Source organism: Erpetoichthys calabaricus, chromosome 2, assembly GCF_900747795.2.
Source record: "Erpetoichthys calabaricus chromosome 2, fErpCal1.3, whole genome shotgun sequence".
NCBI classification, from domain to species: Eukaryota; Metazoa; Chordata; class Cladistia; order Polypteriformes; family Polypteridae; genus Erpetoichthys; species Erpetoichthys calabaricus.
In genome coordinates this window covers 38,626,178-38,647,331 of record NC_041395.2, presented here as the reverse complement: position 1 = coordinate 38,647,331, position 21,154 = coordinate 38,626,178, and the positions used below count along the sequence as shown (strand labels likewise).

The 21,154-nt window shown below is 36.0% G+C and overlaps 1 protein-coding gene across 5 annotated transcripts; it reads left to right on the top strand.

The window, feature by feature from the left end:
- The first annotated feature begins 208 nt into the window (after positions 1–208).
- Positions 209–20,524, top strand: lpcat4 (lysophosphatidylcholine acyltransferase 4). Of its 5 annotated transcripts, none has more exons than XM_028793619.2 (15): positions 209–425; positions 1,198–1,292; positions 1,376–1,518; positions 4,196–4,416; positions 6,026–6,138; positions 6,265–6,325; positions 8,111–8,169; positions 8,606–8,640; positions 10,160–10,214; positions 10,998–11,080; positions 11,343–11,468; positions 13,299–13,452; positions 13,974–14,072; positions 17,633–17,774; positions 19,781–20,524. In XM_028793619.2, exons 2-15 carry the CDS (start codon positions 1,227–1,229, stop codon positions 19,984–19,986), a joined length of 1,563 nt encoding a protein of 520 aa, XP_028649452.2. In that variant the 5' UTR covers positions 209–425; positions 1,198–1,226; the 3' UTR covers positions 19,987–20,524. The 5 variants fall into 5 exon arrangements, 3 of the variants coding, with proteins under 3 accessions (XP_028649452.2, XP_028649449.2, XP_028649450.2); XM_028793617.2 differs by lacking the exon at positions 209–425 and adding an exon at positions 678–1,046; XM_028793616.2 differs by lacking the exon at positions 209–425 and having other exon boundaries at positions 676–1,292.
- The last annotated feature ends 630 nt before the right edge of the window (positions 20,525–21,154 follow it).

Below are 21,154 nucleotides of genomic sequence, written 5' to 3'. Positions count from 1 at the left end.
AAGCTTATTTTAGCTTCTTGCTCTTCAGGGGTTAAATGCATCATGCAGGCATTGCGCTCCACACCCTGCCGTCCACTGAGATTCCAGGACCTGAAAAGGCAAGAGAAACGAGCCACACCTGTTCAGTGACATTGCAGGCAGGCCCCACCAGTAAGCGTTAGCAAACACCCCCCTAGCGCACGGCAACGCGTGACCTCCCGCCCGTCCTCAGTAAGCAACAGTGTAGCATGAAAAAGAGCAATCACTCTGAAAGCCTTCAACAGCTAGCAGTTTGAACCTGATTAGGAAGCGGTATTGGCCTCGAATCAGCATTTCTATGAAATATCACAGGATCAGGGGGAGCACTCAGAATTTTCAGTCTGTATTATAATGTGGATTTTAATAGTCCAAATCAGAGCTATCTAATCTGGCAAGTAAAAGTAAAGGTGAACTGATAATATTTGTTAAAAATATTTAGTAACATCTCAGGACCTTTGTGAGATATTTTCCTTTTATTTGAATTGTCTGTGGTGTTGGATGTCTTTTATTTATTTTTTTAAATGAAAAATAATTGAAATAGACATTCCAGTCATATTGCCAGCCTGAGCGTGAGCAGTTTAGTCATTGAGTAGTTTCCTTTTAAGTCAGGTCAGCATTACTCCTAGGCAGCCTGTCTCTTTTGCAGGAATGATTTAGGCACAGGCCCCTCTGAAAGGGGGTGTGTCTGTAATTATGCGTGAAAGAATGAGTGGCTGAATGAGTGAAAGAGAGAGAGAGAGAATTCCTAACTCTCAGTTTTAGCTGCATGTGGGACAGACAACAGGCTCCTGGATGTTTCTGCTTTCTAAAGTATTAACACAGCCTTCTGCCTAACACAACACCACCTGGTTGTTCTCTACCCAATATGAAAGGATTTTTTTATTTATAGAGTTGAAATCACCGTAATCAGGAGGCAGCATTGACTTTTCCTTCCTAATTTTGCACTCTTCCAGATTTTAATATGTTTTTATATGATAATAACTGCTGATGAGAGCCAGTATTGGCACACATTCTGTTTTTTTGTTAATGTAAGTGTTGCGCACTGATATTTCTGAATTTATATTTTCTAGTTTTTATTTATTTATTTTTTTTTGTTACTTTTCAAACCAGGACACCGTGTAGTTTGTAAACATTTTGTCAAATTTAGTCACACTAAAATGGAAGTTCTCAATTTACCAGATTCTGGACCTGACACCAGCACAGAGGCAATGGATCATGATTATGTCAACCCATTTGTGCATTACGTTCACTTATCTTTCTGTCAGAAAGTAAAGGTAAGCTTCCTTTGAACGCTAATGTGGTACAGTGTGGGAATTTTAAGGAATATTAATTTAAATAATTTTCTCCCCTCCTGCAGATGGTACTGCTGGGCCTGGTGCTTGTTCCAGTCAGGGCAGTACTGTCTTCCATATGCTTTTTACTGCTGTGGCCTTTTTGTCTGCTGAGGATTTGGGGTTTAAGTCCAGAACAGATGTCTTCACCTATCACTGGCTGGAGAAGGTAATGCAAGTGGAAAGAAAAGTAAAGTATTTTTTGAAGCTAGTGATATGGGTCGTCGAATTTCACTGCAAGAAGGGTATTAAATTTGTAGCACTTAAATTAGTAGTGGAATACTGTATATCTCTCTTACTTTGCTCACTCTGCTGCAACAGGAAGTCACCAATACTGCACTTCAGTTATTCAGTAAATCACAGCTGGTGCTTTAAAAAACTTCAACAAGAACACAGGGGCATGACTGGAAACTAGTTGAAGATTTCACACAAATGTTAGAAAATTTTTCTTCACACAAACAACCATAGACACATGGAATAAATTACCAAGTAGTGTGATTGAGAGTACGACTTTAGGGACCTTCAAGTCTCAACTTGATGTTATTTTGGTAAATAGTATGGACGAGCGTGTTAGGTTGAATTGCCGGTTCAAATATCGTATGATATAATAAATACACTATTAATAAATCATGTCAGGGATCCTTTGCATAGATTGTCAAATTCAGTCTATATTGTTGTGGCTATGTACCACAAGCCTGTAATTTTTCATTCTAATTAAAATTCTTATCTTATTCAACTCACCTTTTCCTTTTGTCAATTTAGAGATGTAAAGGACAGGTCAGGGTCATTAGTTTTTGGCACAGATTTAGGCTGTATGAACTAAAAGTGCAGGAGCCAACAGCTTTCTTAGTTCTGGTGTTTTTTTCACACTTAAATTTTTGTCAATTGCATCTCACCTAAAACAGAATGTTGATGTCTGTAATTTGGTATAAACGCATATTATTGTTAGACTCTGTTGCGTTAGAAATTTTTTCAGTTTTTGTTCCAAGTTAAAATATAACTTCAGAGTGTAGCGCTTAAAGTTCCATTGCTTATTGATATGTACACACTGAATACCATAAAACAGGTTTTGTTTTATGCAAAGATTGTGTGTGGGAGGGATGCATTTCTAGTCACTGTGTATCGAGTCATTGTGAACTCTATAAAGTGTTTGTTGTCAGCTACCTGTCTCTTATGACTTTACATTTTTTAATAAAAGGAAAATTGCATTCATGCCCTGTTTTCTTTATTAGACCTACATTTCAATTAATCTCTCCCTGCCAATTTAACAACCATTTTTCAGACTCACCCACTTTGACCAGTTATAATAAATCTTAGGAGTAATTTTTTATGGCCACATATCCTTCCTGATAATTATTCATTTCATAAATATATGTCATTCTTGCATTTACAGTAACATTTTGTAAACATATTTGGTGATAGCAACTTTAATTTTTCCAAAAATGGCTCTGTTAACATGACCAGTTTTTGAAAAGCAGCTGCACATAATAACTTATGAAAAGCGTATACCACTTAATTGCTGTATATTAGAGTACCTTGTCATATGGTCCACCCAGAAATAAATTACAGCACGTTGTGAGGTCAGCTAAGAAAATAATTTGCTGTGCACTTCCATCTGTGGCAGAACTGCATGAATCTAGTATCATAAACCATGCCAAAAGGATCATCACTGACTGATGTCACCCAGGTCATCACTTGTTACAAAAACTCCCCACTGGTAAACACTTTAGGTCAATTAAAACTAAAACTAATAGACACCTAGACAGTTTCTTTCCCAGCACCATAGCCCTTGTAAACCAGCAATTTCACCTGTATTCTTTGCTTATTCATGGTGTTCTTTAATAGACTGTATGAAAAGGTGAGAGAGTATGTGTGTATGTACAATGTATGTACTGTATGTGTGTACATGTGCATGTATACACGCTATACACACACTCTCCTTTACACATCTTTATAATTGCACTGTTCTATAACTGTTTATAATGTATGTTGTCTAACTTTTGTTATTTATATGTAATGTTTTCTGTTATAAGCAGCTCCAAGCGTACCAAATTAAATTCTTGTACATTGGGTACTAGAGTGTAAAAGTGATTCTGATGCACATCAGAAACAAACACTTCAAAGAATTTCAGTATAGAAAAAAGCGAGGATACAAAATATAACTAGATTCTACTACAACTAGCTTGTAAACAAGTTTGTTTATGGGCCTTGAATTTCTTGCCTTGTGCCCAGCCCTGCCAGCTGGATGCTGGCCTATGCTGTAACTCTGAATTGGATTGAGCAAATTTGAGAATGTTATGTTGTTTTTTTTTTTTAAATATTGACATACTGTATATTCAATTTAGTCATCTTTAACATTTCACATAAAACAGCTAAAAAATTACAAATGATCTTCTCTATACATTTGTGCTGAAAGATAGAAATTGTTGTATCAATAATACATGATAATGTAATGCTGAATCTCATTTAAACATTTTTGAAAATTCAAGCAAATAAAACAGTTTCTTGCTTTTTCTCAAACATGTCTATCCAACCATTTTTATTTTTTTGTTAGGAATGGAACTAAAGGGTCAAACCCCCACAGTATCATGCCTTGAATGCAATGTTTCCTTTTATTTAAAAAAATGTAAAGTCATAGAAGCTTTAGAAGTATAAAATACATGTGCATTTTAGTAAGTGACATGTATTAAACACAGATAACTATGGATGGTTTTAAAGGTAATATTATGTGTTATGAGAAATGAAAACTAGAGTGACATTAGGTTCATTGTCATTAAAAATAAAGTGTTGTATATTGTAAAAATGATTTTTAAACTCATTCATTCTCACTTCTCTTTCTGCAATAGGTCATTCACACATATGGCAGTGAAGATCTTGTGTCGAATTTTGTTTTTTTTCTTGGGCTTTATCAGAATAAAAGTGAAAGGCCAACGGGCTTCGTCGGCAGAAGCTCCCATTCTTGTAGCAGCACCTCATTCAAGTTTCATGGATGCTGTTGTGGAAATACCGTGTGACCTTGCCAGTGTAATGTCACGCTCAGAGAATCTCAGTATTCCTGTGCTGGGAGGTGAGCACTTTTCATGAGCACAACAATGTGGATTGAATGTCTCTGTCTGCAGCTAGTAAACCCTAGAGAATTAGTGAGATTCTGACTGGGAAAATAGGCAAAAAAATAGCAAAGTCATATTACCAATGCCTTGGCTTATAATATAGTAAAGTAAAATATTTTTGTTATCAAATGTTACCTGAAGGCCGGATAAAACCAAGTCAAAACGTTGAGACTAAAGAACAGTACATCATGTTATCTCCTCTGAAAAGACTGGTAGGAAATGTACAGGTCATTTCAGATATAGAAGACTGTTTCCTACATTAAACCTAATACTGCTTAGGTGGCTCGCTGTAATTGAAAAATTGGAGGTAGAAAATGGATGGCTGAAGGGTTGAATAGTTATTTGGCAGATGCATTTAACCACTGTAGGATCAGGATATATCCCAGTTGTTTGAATATATGCTTTCTACAATAGGTTGAGTGAATTGATAAGTGTCACACATTAAATAAAATGCTGTGATTGAAATTGCAATTGTGTGTTGTAAATTCCAAAAGCCTGAAGTCCTACATCATGCTCAGATAAAAGAATTTGAGGGTGAACAGTGGGATAGGAATGTATAAAAAGCGCTGTCACTTCTACATGGTGTGACCGAAATATATGCAAGTATTCTTAAATGAATCTTTGCAATGTGTAGTTTAATCGCATCTGAATTGTTTGATTTGTAATTTTAAAATGTGGAGCAGAGGGGTAAGTCAAGGAAAAATGTGTCTTTGTCCCAAATATTATGGATGGCACTGTACATTTGGAGTGCACATAGAAATAAGCTGTTGAGTGGAATGCTGATATTCTCTTCTCCAAACCACAGTCTTGACATTTTATTTTTTATTAGACTACTTTAGCTTATGATGTAAGCACTGATCCAACCATCATTGATGATTGTATCAAAATTTACACAATAGTTACAATTTTTTATTCATCCCCTATATATTTTGTACAAGCCACCAATTTGCTCTAGTAAATAAGTGACTTAAATTGAATCTACCATGTTACAGAATTAGATGGTCAAAGTGTTATTATTGAGACTTTGTGAATGAAGCATTAAGCACTCCTTTAGTTTCCATAGCCTAAAATTAGGCCCTAAAGCCTTACTGCAGGAAGCAACTCCGTAAGGGAGAATTGGAGAAAAGTCTAAAGCAAAGACTGAATCAGCAAACATTGCCTCTAAATTCCAGCGTTTAATTTAGTGCATAAAATCTGTGTTACAGTATATGATAAGCATATTAGTATGATATATGATCAGCATAGTAGTTATTTTTTATTCATAATTGGTTTATAAGGTTATTATCGACGTGTACAGAGTATAGTGAATTTCTTATGTGCATGTGCTAATTAACATGTTACATGTCACCACTTTAATATCATTGTTTCTAAAGACCTTTACAGATTAATTGTAAAAAAGTTATAATAAGATACTGAATGTGTATTCTTTTCATTTAAAAACCCTGAGAGAACAGCCAAACTTCAAGACACAAAATATTCCCTCAATTAAATAAACCTGAAACTCAGTCTCGGCTGTTTCCAGCATGAAAATGTAATCTCTTATTACGGTTCAACATTTGTTTTCAGCACTGCTGCGCTTCAGCCAGTCTATTATGGTGTCACGGCAAGATCCAGAGTCACGAAGGAAAGGTGTAGAGGAGCTCAAAAGAAGAGTCTGCTCTGCTGGCCGGTGGTCTCAAGTAAGTGCACATCCAGTGGGTCCACCATGGTTGATGGTTTATTTAATGTATGTAACTTCAGCCATTCTTACAAATTTATATAATGGAAAATTTTTCTTTAACCTCTGTTTCCACTATTGTTTACAGATCCTTATTTTTCCAGAGGGAACCACAACCAATGGGAAGTCTCTTATTAAATTTAAACCTGGTATGTTTCTGTTTTCTTAATAGCTTCAGAATTGTATTTAAGTTTATTTCCACCAGTTTTTTTAACAAGATTTTTTGTTTTTAACATGTTAAGTAGCAAAAGTGCTTTTGATTTTTATTCTGTTAATGTAGTAATAAATATTGGATCACACATAGAAGTGGGAAAACAAAGATGTAAGAATGTACTAATAAATATGTTTCCCTTTCTTATGTAAACTTGGAAAGTTTGTGTAGTGGCAAGCTAGTGTCTTTGACAGCTTCATCAGTCTGCTCCAATTTCACACTGTTCTGCTATTTAATAGATAGCTAAGTTTAATCTATTCAGACTTCAGCTTTTCATAGGTGTTTTTCAGTACAGTGAGTTTGAGGGATAATGAACAGTAGCGTACTCAATTTATTACACAGAATTGTTTTTCAAATCAAAAATAGAAAGGTAATATGGTGGTGCCCTAATTTTATTTCCAGCTAAACAACATTTGACCCTAATTTGAATTCCAGCTGGAGTAGCTTCTGCATTGAATGTGCATGTTTCTCTTTCATTCCAAAAACCTGCTTTTGCCTGAACTGGCTACTCCAAACTAGGTTGGGTGAAGTTGTGCACAAGTGTACTTGTGATGTAGTAGCTGCACCCATTGCTGCCAAATTCTAGTTTCATCACACCCTGTCTAGAAAAATATGAGGTTTATAAAGTGAATGAAATGTCTTCAAGTCTCAGGTTAATGGAACAAACACATTTCTGATTAAAGCAAAATACAAAATATCAGTTTAAGTAAACAAATGTACTAAAATTGCATATTCTGCTATACTGCAGTACTGCAATAGAAATTGGACTTTCCATAATTACAGTAAGCAATATAAATTGATGTTTCATATATTTAAGCCCCACTTTATCACCTGTAATTGCCTAGATGCATGGTTTTGCTGGTCACTTTGGCAAACAATTATGTGTTACTTGACATGGATAACTGTCCTTAAAGTTCTCTATCAGTGGCATTTCATTTGACTGTTTTTTCCAAGTTCTTTATCCATTTAGTAGTTTTTATGTCTGTAAATAATCTGAACTAATGACTTATTTTTGTTGCATGGGGCCAGAGAAGGAAGCGTTGACCCATTTTTTTTTTCCTTTAAATTTTATTGATTTTATTGTCATTCTATACAAATAGTCAATTTTTACAAAAAATTAGGATTGAAAACAAATCCACCCCCACCCCTGAGAAATAAAGCAAGGCCAATGGAGTTAAACTTAAAGCTAGTAAAAATAAATAAATTGATGAGTTTAATAGGCGGATAAAGATAAATGGAGAAGAAAAAGAAATGGGAAGAGAATCTGCTTCCTCAGTGCTTTAAGAGCTTATTCTAAAATATAATTGATCAGATCCTGCCAGGTTTTGAAAAAGTTCTGCACAGATCCTCTAAGTGAGAATTCGATTTTTTCCAATTTCAAACAATATAAAACATCAGTTACCCACTGACTTAAAAGAGGAGAATTAGGATTTGACCCCTGTTTTTACTAGTTTTGTCAATTGCCATTTGAAGTGAGGCCAGCGCTAGTCGCTAATCATTAGATTCTGAATTATAGAGGGATTTTGTGAAGTTACAGAGAAAAGAAATGGAGTGAGTGAGTGACTGAGTTGACTGCCCTAATATTGCCAGACAGGGAATGGAAAATGTAATCATGAGCATTTCTAGTACATCTCAGTAATCTTTTTGTAATCTTTCTAGTTAGCCAATAAAAGGTGTCATTTTGCTTGGCTTTTCTCTAGTACATCTCACATTTTTATTTTAGGGGCCTTTATCACTGGTGTGCCTATTCAACCGGTGCTCATTCGTTATACAAACAAACTGGTAAGTGTTAATGTCTTCTTATGTTCCACTTCCTCCATTATAGCTGTTCATGTCCTACACCAGTAATGTTCTGAATTCAAATGTGTATTTTGTGCACTTGCTTGAAATCATTGTAAATTTGGTTAATGGTAAAAAAAAAAATATAACTTCTATGTAAAATGATCCCAGCAGGCACCAGACTCAAGGCAGGAACAGTCCCTGCACAATGTGCCAGCCCATTAAAGATATTTATAACCATTTTATTTATAATTATGTTTCCATGGCACCTCACACATTCATTGTTTTCCCAGGTAATCAGTCTATGTAAAATACTAATTGGTGTTTTTTTTTCTTTATGAGAAAAAACAAATAAGACATTATTATAGAAGAGTTACAAGGAATACTGTGATCAAATAATACCTCTGTTTGATATTTTTATAATTATCTTTGTTTTTAGGATACAGTGAGGTGGACATGGAAAGGAATTAACTGGTAAGATGGAAGACTGATTAATTACTATAGTGGTGAATATATAAGTAGCGTAATAATGGAGATACAAATGTTATCCAAGGATAAACCTACCAAATTTCATTCAAAATGGATTCTTTCAAAGGGGACAAGATTTGATGTCTTAATAAAGCATTATACAAAATAAGCATTACATTCTTTCTACATTATCAGTGAGTATACATTTGTTGTGAATAATGTCACACACACAGCTAAAAAAATAACAGTGTAGGCCTTAAACATAAACAAATAAATTGCCAGATGTGCTTTCTTTACCGGTGTAGGTCCACTTGACAGACCTCCCCCCGGCAGCATAGCCCCAACCTCAAAAGGCAGGCTTCCTGCCTGTTCAGGTCCAAAAATGGGGCTAAGGCTTTTAAATATCAAAAGTACAAAGATGTCCAAAAAGGATGAGAGAGGCAAGTCATGGTCCTCTACCTCCAAGTTCCTTTATTTATTAAAAAAACAAAAAGGCAAGGAAATAAAAAGGTTAAAATAGGCAAATACAAGAGAAGCCAACACACAGGTACCTTTAGAGCAAAGCTGAGTTTTTAGTCAGTAAATCCAAACAAAGCAAACAATCACAAAACAAATCCAATGCTGAATCTCCAGTGCATCGTTACTCTTTAAATACTATTATGCATAGCAAGCCTGAGATTTCAGTGGGAGAGTGGAAGAAAGGATGTAGTTGAAAAACTGAAGTGAGGGTCAGAACTAGAAGTACAACAATCAGCTACCAACGACAAAATAAGAAAAGTCAGAAGAGTTGCAGAGAGTTCAAAAACCAGAGGAAAAAACATTTAAAAAGATTTGAAGGGTTTTCTAATCTGTGTAGTCAGATGAGGAAGTATACCTTTAGATGAACTTTTATCCTGTTGCATTGTGAATGACAGAGCCACGACCTCTGATGACATGCCCACTTCCGGATGTTCCTGGCCAAAGGAATCAACAATAGTGCCTTTAAAATGGCAGCGATATAACAAGCAAAATAAAAACTATAATTATAATTCAAAAATAATTAAAGCTAGTAGATTCCTTAAATCTTAATTAAATGTAAAATATATTCAAAATTGAAGACTCTGACAAATACCACTCAGGCCAGTATCCGATCTGTATGATTAGGTGGCCCCACCTCCATTGGGCAGACAACTGACAGAACTACATATATGTAAGAATTTAATGCAACAATACAAAATATCAAATAAAATCATATTATAGAAAAACATAAGACTATGCAGAATGACATTTTAAAAACAACAGAAATACTGAGTACACAAACATTAAACATAGCCAGGGCAACAACCTTTACTGAAACATAACATTTAGCATTGGTGGGCAACAACTCTATATTACCGACCTGCTGTAACTGTGAAGTGTGCAAGAAATCCAGTTTTAAAGTATAGATTTAACCGTTGTAACACTGCTATAAGTAAGACTATGTAATCATTTGTTGCCGTAAGGTTTTACTGGCAGATTTTTATTGTATCCTTTTGTTTTTGTTTAGCTTGCAAGTTCTACTTTACACCTTGTCCCAGTTTTACACAAATGTTGAGATTGAGGTAAGTATTTCCTCTAAACACAAAAATTGCAAAATTATCTATCTATCTATCTATCTATCTATCTATCTATCTATCTATCTATCTATCTATCTATCTATCTATCTATCTATCTATCTATCTATCTATCTATCTATCTATCTATCTATCTATCTATCTATCTATCTATCTATCTATCTATCTATCTATCTATCTATCATGTTGAATGGTTTTAAGAAATGGGAACCAGAAGGATGTAGATGGAGGTGAGTTATTTCACTGTTATTCGTCTAGGTCTTAGTCTTCCTGGCTAGAGATGAAAAAGAAAAATGGTTAATTGGTATTGTCACTTAATAACGCATTAACTTGCCCAGCTCTAATTAAGATGTATATTTACCTTGTATTATGTTATTGTGTGGAAGTACAATAACGTGAGTAGTGTGCATTTTGCTGGGGAAAAGGTGTGCTTCCTAAAATGCATCCATACATGTTTCAAAACAGGAGACAGGAAAAAAGATTGATACATTAGAGAAAGAAAACCTCAACCATCCATACACACACACACACACACACACATATATATATATATATATATATAAATAAGATAGATAGATAGATACTTTATTAATCCCAATGGGAAATTCACATATAAAATATACACTGTACTGTATATATATATTCAGTGAATGTATTGCTACATACATGTATATGTTGAGTGAAGTGATGATATTATATATGTACATAATCTTTATGATTAATATGTGAAGAACAACTTCATAGAAAAATCTTTTTTTTTTGTTACTATAGTTTTTGCCTGTCTATTACCCAGATGAAGATGAAAAGGCCAACCCTGTTCTCTTTGCAAGCAATGTTCAAAGGTTAATGGGAAAGTAAGCATTTGTATTGTAATCTCTTTCTTGGTTATATACATTTTATTGTATGCCTTAATTATTCTACTTGTAAGTAAGTAAATTTTGTTAACGTAATTGGGCACTATAGTTTAAATGCTGTTTCCAAAAAGAAAGTGAATTACTTGCATGCCTGTAAATCATAAGTCATCAAGGCGCAGTGATAGTTTAAGAATTTACTATTTCATTATGACTTTTAATATGCAGTTTGCATTTTATAAAATCAGTTCTCTGCTATTTGTAGGTCTTTGGGAGTTCCTGCAACAGAATTTGAATTTGAATCCAAAAGACCAGTCTTTTGCATTGGAAAGCTAAAACTGCCCCTTGAGCCAAAAGTAAGGGAGTTGGAGTCTGTGCTTCAGTTTTCCAGGTAAAACCACAGACATTTCACTTCAACAGTAGAATCCTGTTGCATTCAAAATATTTTGTGGCGGTAGACTCTTATATTCAATATGAATTATCTGGAATGCCAGCAGCGGTCACTTCAGCCAGTTGTAAACTGTAAAAGAAAGCTTCAAGATTTTATCATTAATCAAGTGGTTTTATTAAATACATAAACAGGGTGGTATGAACAAATGAAAATCACAAAGTATGAAATAAACAAAAAAACAAACATGAGCGAACAGCCTCTTTTACCGTAAAAATATAGGCAGTATATACAGTACATAGTTACAGGCATATAGGTTGGCTTTTCTACAATCCCACCTTTCTGGGTACCAAAATAGGCCATGTTCACAAACTTGTGCCGTTCTTCCTTGTGTGTGAGCGTTTGCTCTGTCTCATGGCTTAATATATCATTGACAGAGAGAAGCTTATATGCTCAATAGCCACTTTATTTGTCCCACTTACCCATTAACACAAATAGCCTGCTCCTCCAAATGGGATTACGTGTTTTCAAAAATACATAAAATGCTTATGAACACTAAAGTGCACAAGGTGCATAATGTAAGTGATTTTGTCTGTCGTTTTTCATGCGAAACATTTTGCTTCTAGCATCTCAGAATAACACCTGTCTTCCTGGAAGTTGTATACACTACAACAACACTACAGAGAATAGTACAGTAATCAGAAGGCTGCACTACTTTAGGCAGAAGCATCTGAGAATAATAACCAGACTCGTTTAAATGAACCAAAAGACCACAAATACTCATCTTTTTACTACACCAGTTATCAGAAGTGATTCTTTAAATACACAATCATGCAGACCTTAAAGCAGCTAGTGCGCCAGAAGACCATACAGTATTCAATTTGTGTGTAGAGGAAGATGAGATGCAGATGGGCAAGTAATCATGAAAACTTTACATTTGAAGAATGGAAATTGGTCTGACATGTCTCTTTCTGCTGTGATATCCAAAGGATAGGGTCAGAATTTGGTATAAACTGCTTGAATCCATGGATCCTTCTTATCTTGTATTAGTTTTGCAGGCTAGTGATGGCATCCATGGCATAACAAATTCAGGATGTTTGAGAAACAAATGACTACCTGAGTCTAGGTGGGTCTTTCTAATAAGGGGGGGGGGGGGGGGGGGGGATTTATTGGACATAACATATCAGAATGGGAAACTACTGTTATTTTGTCATATTACAGATTTAATACATTACTATAATGCTGTTAAACCTAAAAATTAAAGAGATTTAAAGTTGAAATGTAAGCTGAATTAAGCTGTAGAAGAAAATCACTGGGAACTGAATCCTGTCCTGTGGGCGGTGTGTGCAGGGCTAGAACCATCCACAGACAGGATCCAAGTTCTTCTTCATCATCATCATCATCATCATCATCACACACTCCAGCACTCTCCTTCACTAACACTTGGACAATTTAGAGTAATTATTTAAGCTCACAGGCATGCCTTTGGAGTGGACCGCAGATCTGCAGAAAACCCATGAAGTCTTATAGGGAACATGCAAAATATCACAGATTGACTTTGCACCTGGAACAATAATAAACCCAGGAGCGCAGACTTGTGAGGTGGAAACAGAAAAAAAGAAAAATTAAAGTGTAAAAACAAATTGTGTGTTTAATTATTTCAAAATGTTAATGACTACTGTATGTTTCAAGGTCCATTAAAGGAAAATGCATTTCAAAAACTAACTCCTAGCTGTTTAAATCAAATGGAACAATCTTCTATTATTTGCATGTTTCTTGCATTTTGACTTTTAGCAGAATATATTTAATTATCTTGTGATTAATATTTCACAGCCAGGGGCAACATAATTTACAAATGAACTTAGAAGAGCTGATTGAAAAGTGTCATAAAGGTGTGGGCCCGTGGCTGAGAATGGAGCAGTTCAGTTCCTTGGTAAACACACTACCAGAAAATGTCATCCAGCAAATATTCAGCATTTTTGGCAAGGTACGATTATAATTCTTACACTGTTGAGACTGACCTATTTATCTAACTGCCTCTGCCTTGTGGCTGTAAAAGATGTTCTTTGCTTTTGTAGTGACTTTTTATTATTATACTAAGATTTATTCTTCTTTTTTCCTGTTATCTTTAGATCATAACTTGATCAAAATGAGTGAAATTCACGACTGAAATTTAGAAGAAAAGTCAAATGATTGTTGGTCTGTTAATTTGTAATTCTTTTGTAGATAACATGGTTTGAATTTTAATTATGCTTTGAGATGTTTTTTTCCAACTGGCCAGCTGCCATTTCAGAATGCGCTAGAAGCTGTATAAATTAAATTCATTTTTTAACATGCTTCACTGAATGTTAATCAAACCTTTGCTGACTTTATGCAAGCATATTGTTTGCAGTTGCAAAACTGACATTAGTAATCACTGCAGTGGGTTGACAGACATAATCCGTCCTTACTTCTCTCAATATTTGGCGAGTCATTTTTTTATTGTTGTTGTCCCAATGTATATTTCAGGGTCCTGAAGAACATCTCGACTTAAGAGCATTTGTTGTTTGCTTGGCTATCACAGATCGAAGATGGGCTGTGGACGAAGTGCTGGAACTGGCTTTTAAAGTAAGGCTTGAGCATACATAAGAGACAGGAGTGTAGCTTAGAGGTTTACAAAATATGCACAAAACATATATTTTTTATTTCTGAAATCACACTGTAATTAGATTAAACAAGCAACTGTCATTGTTTTGTAGGGGAAGTGGAATTTTCATAGTTCAGTAAGTCTTTGTTGCCAAGTGTTTTATAAAAAATAAATGCATGATTTCCATGACCTCATGCCTCAAGGTAACACTTTATACATAGCCAGAGATTAACAAAGCTGCTATTAAGTTTGTGGCTATTGAATGTGATTGATTACTTTAAGAGCTACTAGCTAAGGAGAGTGTTGGTAATGGCCTGTCTTATGCTAAAAGAATTTCTAGGATGTTAAGAAGATATAATAAGATAAAATATAGAAGACGGTGTGAGACTGTCCCTGTTGTTCAAAATAGCATTTCAAGCACATAATTTAGCAAAGAATGATCAATCAAATTTCATCCATTAATTTACCCTTTGAGGATGATGCAACCGCAATTGTGCTTTTTAAAAGTGCCAATATGGAGGTCAAGTTGGATGTAAGCCAAGAAGATACCCAGAAGAGTTCATCAGAGTTAAACAGTGTCTGGTGCCGCTTGAGGGAGCATGTGTCCAATTAAGACTTCCATTAGTTCTCGTCTAAGTAGTATTCTTAGAACAGTAATTGTCTTCATACTGAAGAGACAGGCATATGCACCAAGTTGTCATAAACATTGGGGGGCAAAATATTATAGGCTACAACATGAATAATAATTCAGTTTGGCCACATTCAACAAACTATCTGCTTGAGTTCAGAAATTAGTAATTTTTATTGAAAGATTTAGGCGGCTTCTCATTTGATGAACTCTCTGACCTTGTGCTTTGAGAGATGATACTGTGTTGTCTGCATACCCTGACATGAACACAGTAAACAGGAACCATGATAGATGTTTAAAGATGATTGTCATATTTCAGTTGTATCAAATTTTGGATTATATTGGGCAGGTCGATTTGCTTCAGGGACCTAAATTCAATTTGTCTGTTTATGGTTTATGGGGCTGTTATGATACGATTGTGGTTTATCTGGCCCTGTCACTGTAGGCTAACGGCTAGGCTGACATGTCAAACCCAGGTCCACCTTTATAAGTAGCCAGTAGCAATACGTAGACTCCCACCCATCCAGTATGATGATGTAATAGACTTAATACTCCCCACAGACAGCACCTATGGAGGCAAGGAAGGCATTTGTAAAGTTATAATACCTCTCCTACTTAAAAAAGTAAAACATGGCAGTACACAAAGCACCAGTGCATTAGTTATATAATTAACCAAGAAGACCATTTATACATACTCAGTACTCACTTATTAACACATCTGACTGTAATAAAAATCTACAGCCACGTTGCCTCATGTTTGAGATTTCCCATTGAGATTTGGCTTAACGTGGCTGTGCTGCTGTTTTGTAAATAAACTTCTCTGAAATTGCACTGTAGAGCTGATTTAGTGGATTTTACAATGGCGTCTTGTGTAAAGAATGGTAATCAACCTAGACCTCAGCGTTTACATTTGCAGTGCACCATGTAATGCATATGTCTGTTATATGCCATTTGGCATGGGATTCATAAAAGCAGTGTTAATGTTTGTGGTGCGCCATCTATTAGAATGACAAATACATTTTATTACTAAAAATGTTTGTGAGGCACCATCTTTTGGAATGTCAGAGACATAGCAACTGGGCAGACACACTTTTATTGAGGTGAATTGATATTGTCGCCACCAGAGTGTGCCCCTATACCCCATATCCCTCAGACACCACTTCCCACAATAGTTCCAGGTTAATGGCAGTTTCTACTCCACTCCTCTTCAGGATTGTCCATTGACTCCAATCAAACCCTTGAGTTAAAGGAGGTGGCTCCTTTTATGCTGGACCTGGTGAGCATTTCTGGAGGCACGACCACCCACTGAGGAAGTGCCTCTGGGTCAAGCAGACCCCGGTCCAGATAGGGATGCTTATTAGGAGTAGGGCCCCCTGGTCACACCCATGGTGTCCATCAGGGTTGTACATAAAGACTTCAGTTGACAAGTTGCCCTACTGGTATGCATGTGGGTGTTCTTAGCCCCAGGATTTTGCTACCTGGCAGCTTGGGGGAGGAAACAGTTCCGATAGCCGTTATTCCCCTGTTCATCCATTTAAAGGAGGGTTGTTAGGCCAGTCTCACCCGGCAGTCCTCATCTACACAAACACACTATATACAGTGAAACCTTGGTTCGCGAGCATAATTCTTTCCGGAAACGTGCTCGCAGTCCAAAGCACTCGTATATCAAAGTGAATTTCCCCATAAGAAATAATGGAAACTCAGATGATTCGTTCCACAACCCAAAACTATTCATATAAAAATGATTAATACAAAATCTAAAGTAAAAATACATAAAACAAATTAACCTGCACTTTATCTTTGAAAAGAATCATGGCTGGTGTGAGTGAGTTTCTAAACTCTTGTGGGATTCCACCCAACGGGACGACACGTGGAAGAGCGTCCCAAAGCAATCGCAGTCTCCCAGCGTTGTAGCAGTTTGCCGTAAAAGTGAATCCGAAAAGTTCGTGGACATGCTATAAGCGCCTGCCATCGATGGGTGATATAAGGAACAAGGAACATTATAAATGCACAGGGCACAGTATTACTTGGCTGTGTCTGTGTATAGGAGAGTGGCAGATCCCGCTACAATAAATAACTGCACTGTTGCTGTTTCAAGCTGAATAAAGCTGGTGTCGCTAAAGTACTGAGACTCAGCCTAGTGTTTTGAGGCACATGACAGGGACTCGCACGTCACAGCACAAACACACGCACACACAGTCACGATGCTGTAGTAAACAGTATACGCTCGTACCGATGTTGACTATATGAGTGAGGCACGTTGACTCAAACGGAGAATAGGAGACGATTGCCCACAATCCCTCAGCGAGAGAGAGAGAGAAGAACTATCAGCTCAGTTGTGATCACATGACTCTCAGCAGACAAAGCGTATACATACTATTCGTATTGCAAGACCTCTCTCGTTTATCAAGTCAAAATTTATTGCAAATTTTAGCTCGTCTTGCAAAACACTCGTAAACCAAGTTACTCGCAAACCGAGGTTCCACTATATACACATACTACCAGTCAGATGTTATTAAACACCCCCATTTTTCAAAATGTTTACTGAAATTTAAGCACAATTTAAATTGCATTTAGCCTGAAATTGTACAATGAAAAGGAAGAAACTTTCAGAGGTTAAAAAAAAAGTTTAGGATACCAAATACAGAATAATAATGTAATTTGGAAAGTCATACAAAAAGGCCTTTTTTCAGGGAACCAACTTACAGCTGCTTTTATACAGACTGAGAGTTTGTAAGTAATAAACAAAACTCAGAAATCTTGCAGGAATTGTTTGTACCTTTCAAGGCTTAACTAACACCTAATGCTGCAGAAAACTAATGGCTTTTTCTATTTATAAATGGTCCAGCATCCATGTCTAAAATTCATACTGCTGATGTTCAAAGTACTAACATAATTTTTCTTTTACTTCAGCTTTTTGATGGTGGTAGAAAAGGCTACCTGTCAGAAGATGAGTTTGTCTCATTTCTGCAGTCTTTACTGATCTGCCCTGACCTACACTCCACAGAAATATTTCAGGAGACTTACAAGAAACAGCAATCCAGGCTGACCTTGGGTGAGATATTCAATTATGCTGGAATGTGGATATTTTAAACTCGACTGAATTTCTGTGAGAAGGATTTTGCACTTGTGTTTGAACTATAGAATGCCCATTTGCTGCTGTATCATATCAGCTCTGAAATTAATTTAGCAAGAAGATTAAGCACAGTACAGTTTATTTATTGTTGTGAGCTGACATATTCTCATTATATTGTTTTAATATACTGTAAATGGAAACAGATATGGAAATGTAGATTGACATTTTTTTTTGCATTCACACAGTTAATGTTGAACACCTTAATTAATGTGAGAAATATTTCATATACATCAAGAAACATAACCGTCATGGAAGTGTTCTGCTAGCAAGTGAAAACCTGCTATCAGAATTGTGAAAGTACAGTATATACATATTTTCCAATTCATTTCCAAAACCTGTTTATCCTGAACATAACTGCCAAGAACAGGAGCCTGGGCAGCAGTGATCACAGGGCAGGGACTCCTGTTTTATAGAACACATACAAATAAACAAAAAGCCACACAATTTAATCCTAAAATACTATATGGGCAAAATTGACTTTTTAAGTAAAATTAGTATCACATTTCCACCTACCATTATTGAAATAAACATTTTTGTTCAAGTTGAAATGAACACACATCATGTGCAACTTTTTATTAACCTTGTGTAAGAGGAGTGGAGTGGTGGCTCTGAGGTTAGGGATCTGCACTGGCAATCGGAAGGTTGCCGGTTCGAATCCCGTAAATGCCAATAGGGACTCTGCTCTGCTGGGCCCTTGAGCAGGCCCTTAACCTGCAATTGCTGAGCATTTTGAGTAGTGAGAAAAGCGCTATATAAATGCAAAGTATTATTATCTAGTAAAAAACATTTAAATGAAAAATAGATCCATTTTAGAAAAAAATATTAAGAATTAAAAACTTATGCCTTGCTTGCATGAGGGTATTGCCCTTTAATACTTTGTGAAAGTTTTGATTATAGTATTTCTGACAATTTTATCACTCTTTTTTGCAAAGAACAAGCAAAGTCAAATAGTAAAGTGCTGTCCTGTGCACTGCTCTGTTTAGAGAGTCCACAGATTTCCAATGGGAGTAAATCTCAGACTCTGACTGGGTCATTGCTGGCCATGGACCTTCCTTGCCTTTTGAATCATTCCGTGTTTGGCTCGTCCGTGTGATTCAAATCACTTTTGTGTTGAAAGGTGAATTTTTTTTTTACTTTAGCGTGCTGGAAGGAAGCAATGTCTTAGTGCTATTCATTTTCCCCTCTATTGTGATCAGAGCCTGTCCCCAAGGAAGAGAATCATTTTCTGCTACCACCATACTTAATAGTTAGGTGTAGTGTTGTTTGGTTGATGAGTTGCTTTGCCTTTGTGCCAAGCACATACTTTAGAATTAAAGCTTTCCATTTCTGTCATAGACTCCTTCCTGTCTTCCAACATGGTTTTTGGAAGATTGACTGAGAATTTAAACTTGGGTGTCCTTTACAGTGTGAAATGGCTTGTAGTGTACCCCATAGTTCAGGCTCACGAAGTATGACTGTGATATGCCTGCTATCTCCAAAAACTCCCTTCATGTTGCAGTTGGCCTCAGATAAGCTTCATCCTTGTCCATTCAATCAATTTGTATGCATGTTGTGATCTTTTCAATTTCTGCTGGATACGGTTCTCCACATTTTAAAGATGCTCTTTCCAGCATAAGTGATGGGTATAATGACTTTAAAATCATGTTTCAGTCATTTTTTTAATCTGTATCTTTTAACAGGAAGAACAAATATTTGTTCTGTAAATTACACTGTTGTCAATGTATTTCAGTAAAGCTAAGTAAATGTTAGTAAACATGTTGTGCCTTGTTATATTTATGCCACAAAAAACTTAAAGGATAATCATGACTTATACAGAGACAAAACCAACGATCTGTGGTCATAACAAATATTTCCCTTTTAGTGTTCTGTTATCCACCTGTATAGAATGCTCATTAGTTGCTAACATTCTTTCTATTTATTTGCAGAAGAAGTCAAGGAGTTATTTAAGTCTCAGCAGTACCGGAGACTTTTTACATGTTACCTGAGGCCATTGTCTACAATGCCAGAGAAGTCGAGCTCCTCTCTGAAACATATGACAGCTCTGGAAAGTGACGGATCACAAACAGTGAAGGCCGTATCCAGTAGAGGTGAATCAAGTGGCGGTGTCTCAGCTGATAAAAAGGGACACTGAAATATTCACAGCCTCTACGAAATTGTTAAAGCTGCTAGAATGTAAGCCACAAAATACAGAGATTTGTGCACAAACAGTATTTTCTAATTTTGTACATATTTAAATTTTTTATTTTTTAAAAGAAATTTTCTACTTTTGCAAAGGAACAATATTCTCAGGGTTAACTTACGGGTGCATACAGGTATAGTAGCATTCTTTTATATTTGATTTTCTTTTTTTTTCTAATGTTTTTTATTGTGTAAAATGTGTTATATGTTATTTTTATGGTGCTGCAAAAGAAATTTGATTTATTAAAAATACATTTTATAGAAATATGTCCTTTTAAAAATACATGTTATAATGCTGCTCATTTCTAGAATCTTTCTATTAAAGACAACATTATGATGGAATTAAGAGCAATGTTCAGCAGCACGTTTATTTTCAAGCGGTCATACTGTGCAATAGGGCTGTTACATTCAAATACCACTTTGAATGTCTTTGATTGTGTTTTGTAGTCTGAATAGTCACAACTAAATTAAACCTTGAATGTTTCGCTGTACACCATTGTGGGATGTTCATATCGTATTCACTCATTCGTGTTGCTGTTGTCGTTAATAAAATGAGCATTGTGCCCAGTGAGAAACGTCAGCTGTAAAGTGCTACGTGGAGCATCGTTGTGGGTACCTCCACTTTTCCTTTCAGCTGAAAGAACCGTCTGGCACGTGGCTGTAAAAGTACAAACTTCAAAGTATCGCGTGTGTAGCAGAGAAGTACACACTTTGTACTGTGGGTCTCTTTCTGTCACGCAGGTAGAATCCTTAGTTAAATTACTGCTGATTGCGCTAACACTTTGTAACAAAGCTGTTAAGTTAGCTTCTTCAAGGTGTTTCTGCCCACTGGGGTTAAAGCCCATAATATATTTGCCACTCTCTTCTGTATGAACAGGGGTGAACTGTTAACCTTTTTTATACATGGAACAATTGAATGTACTAAATATCACACTATTTATTACTTTATTAGTAACTAATGTCCTCAACCTTAGCCCATTCGGGTGTTGTGGGCAGCAGGGGCGAAAGTCTATCCTGGCATAATTGGGTGTAAGGTAGGAATTATTTTTGGACAGGGTTGCCAGTTCATTACACAGACCATTTGTTTGCACACCCGCACACAGCCAACTTGGGTCTGCACA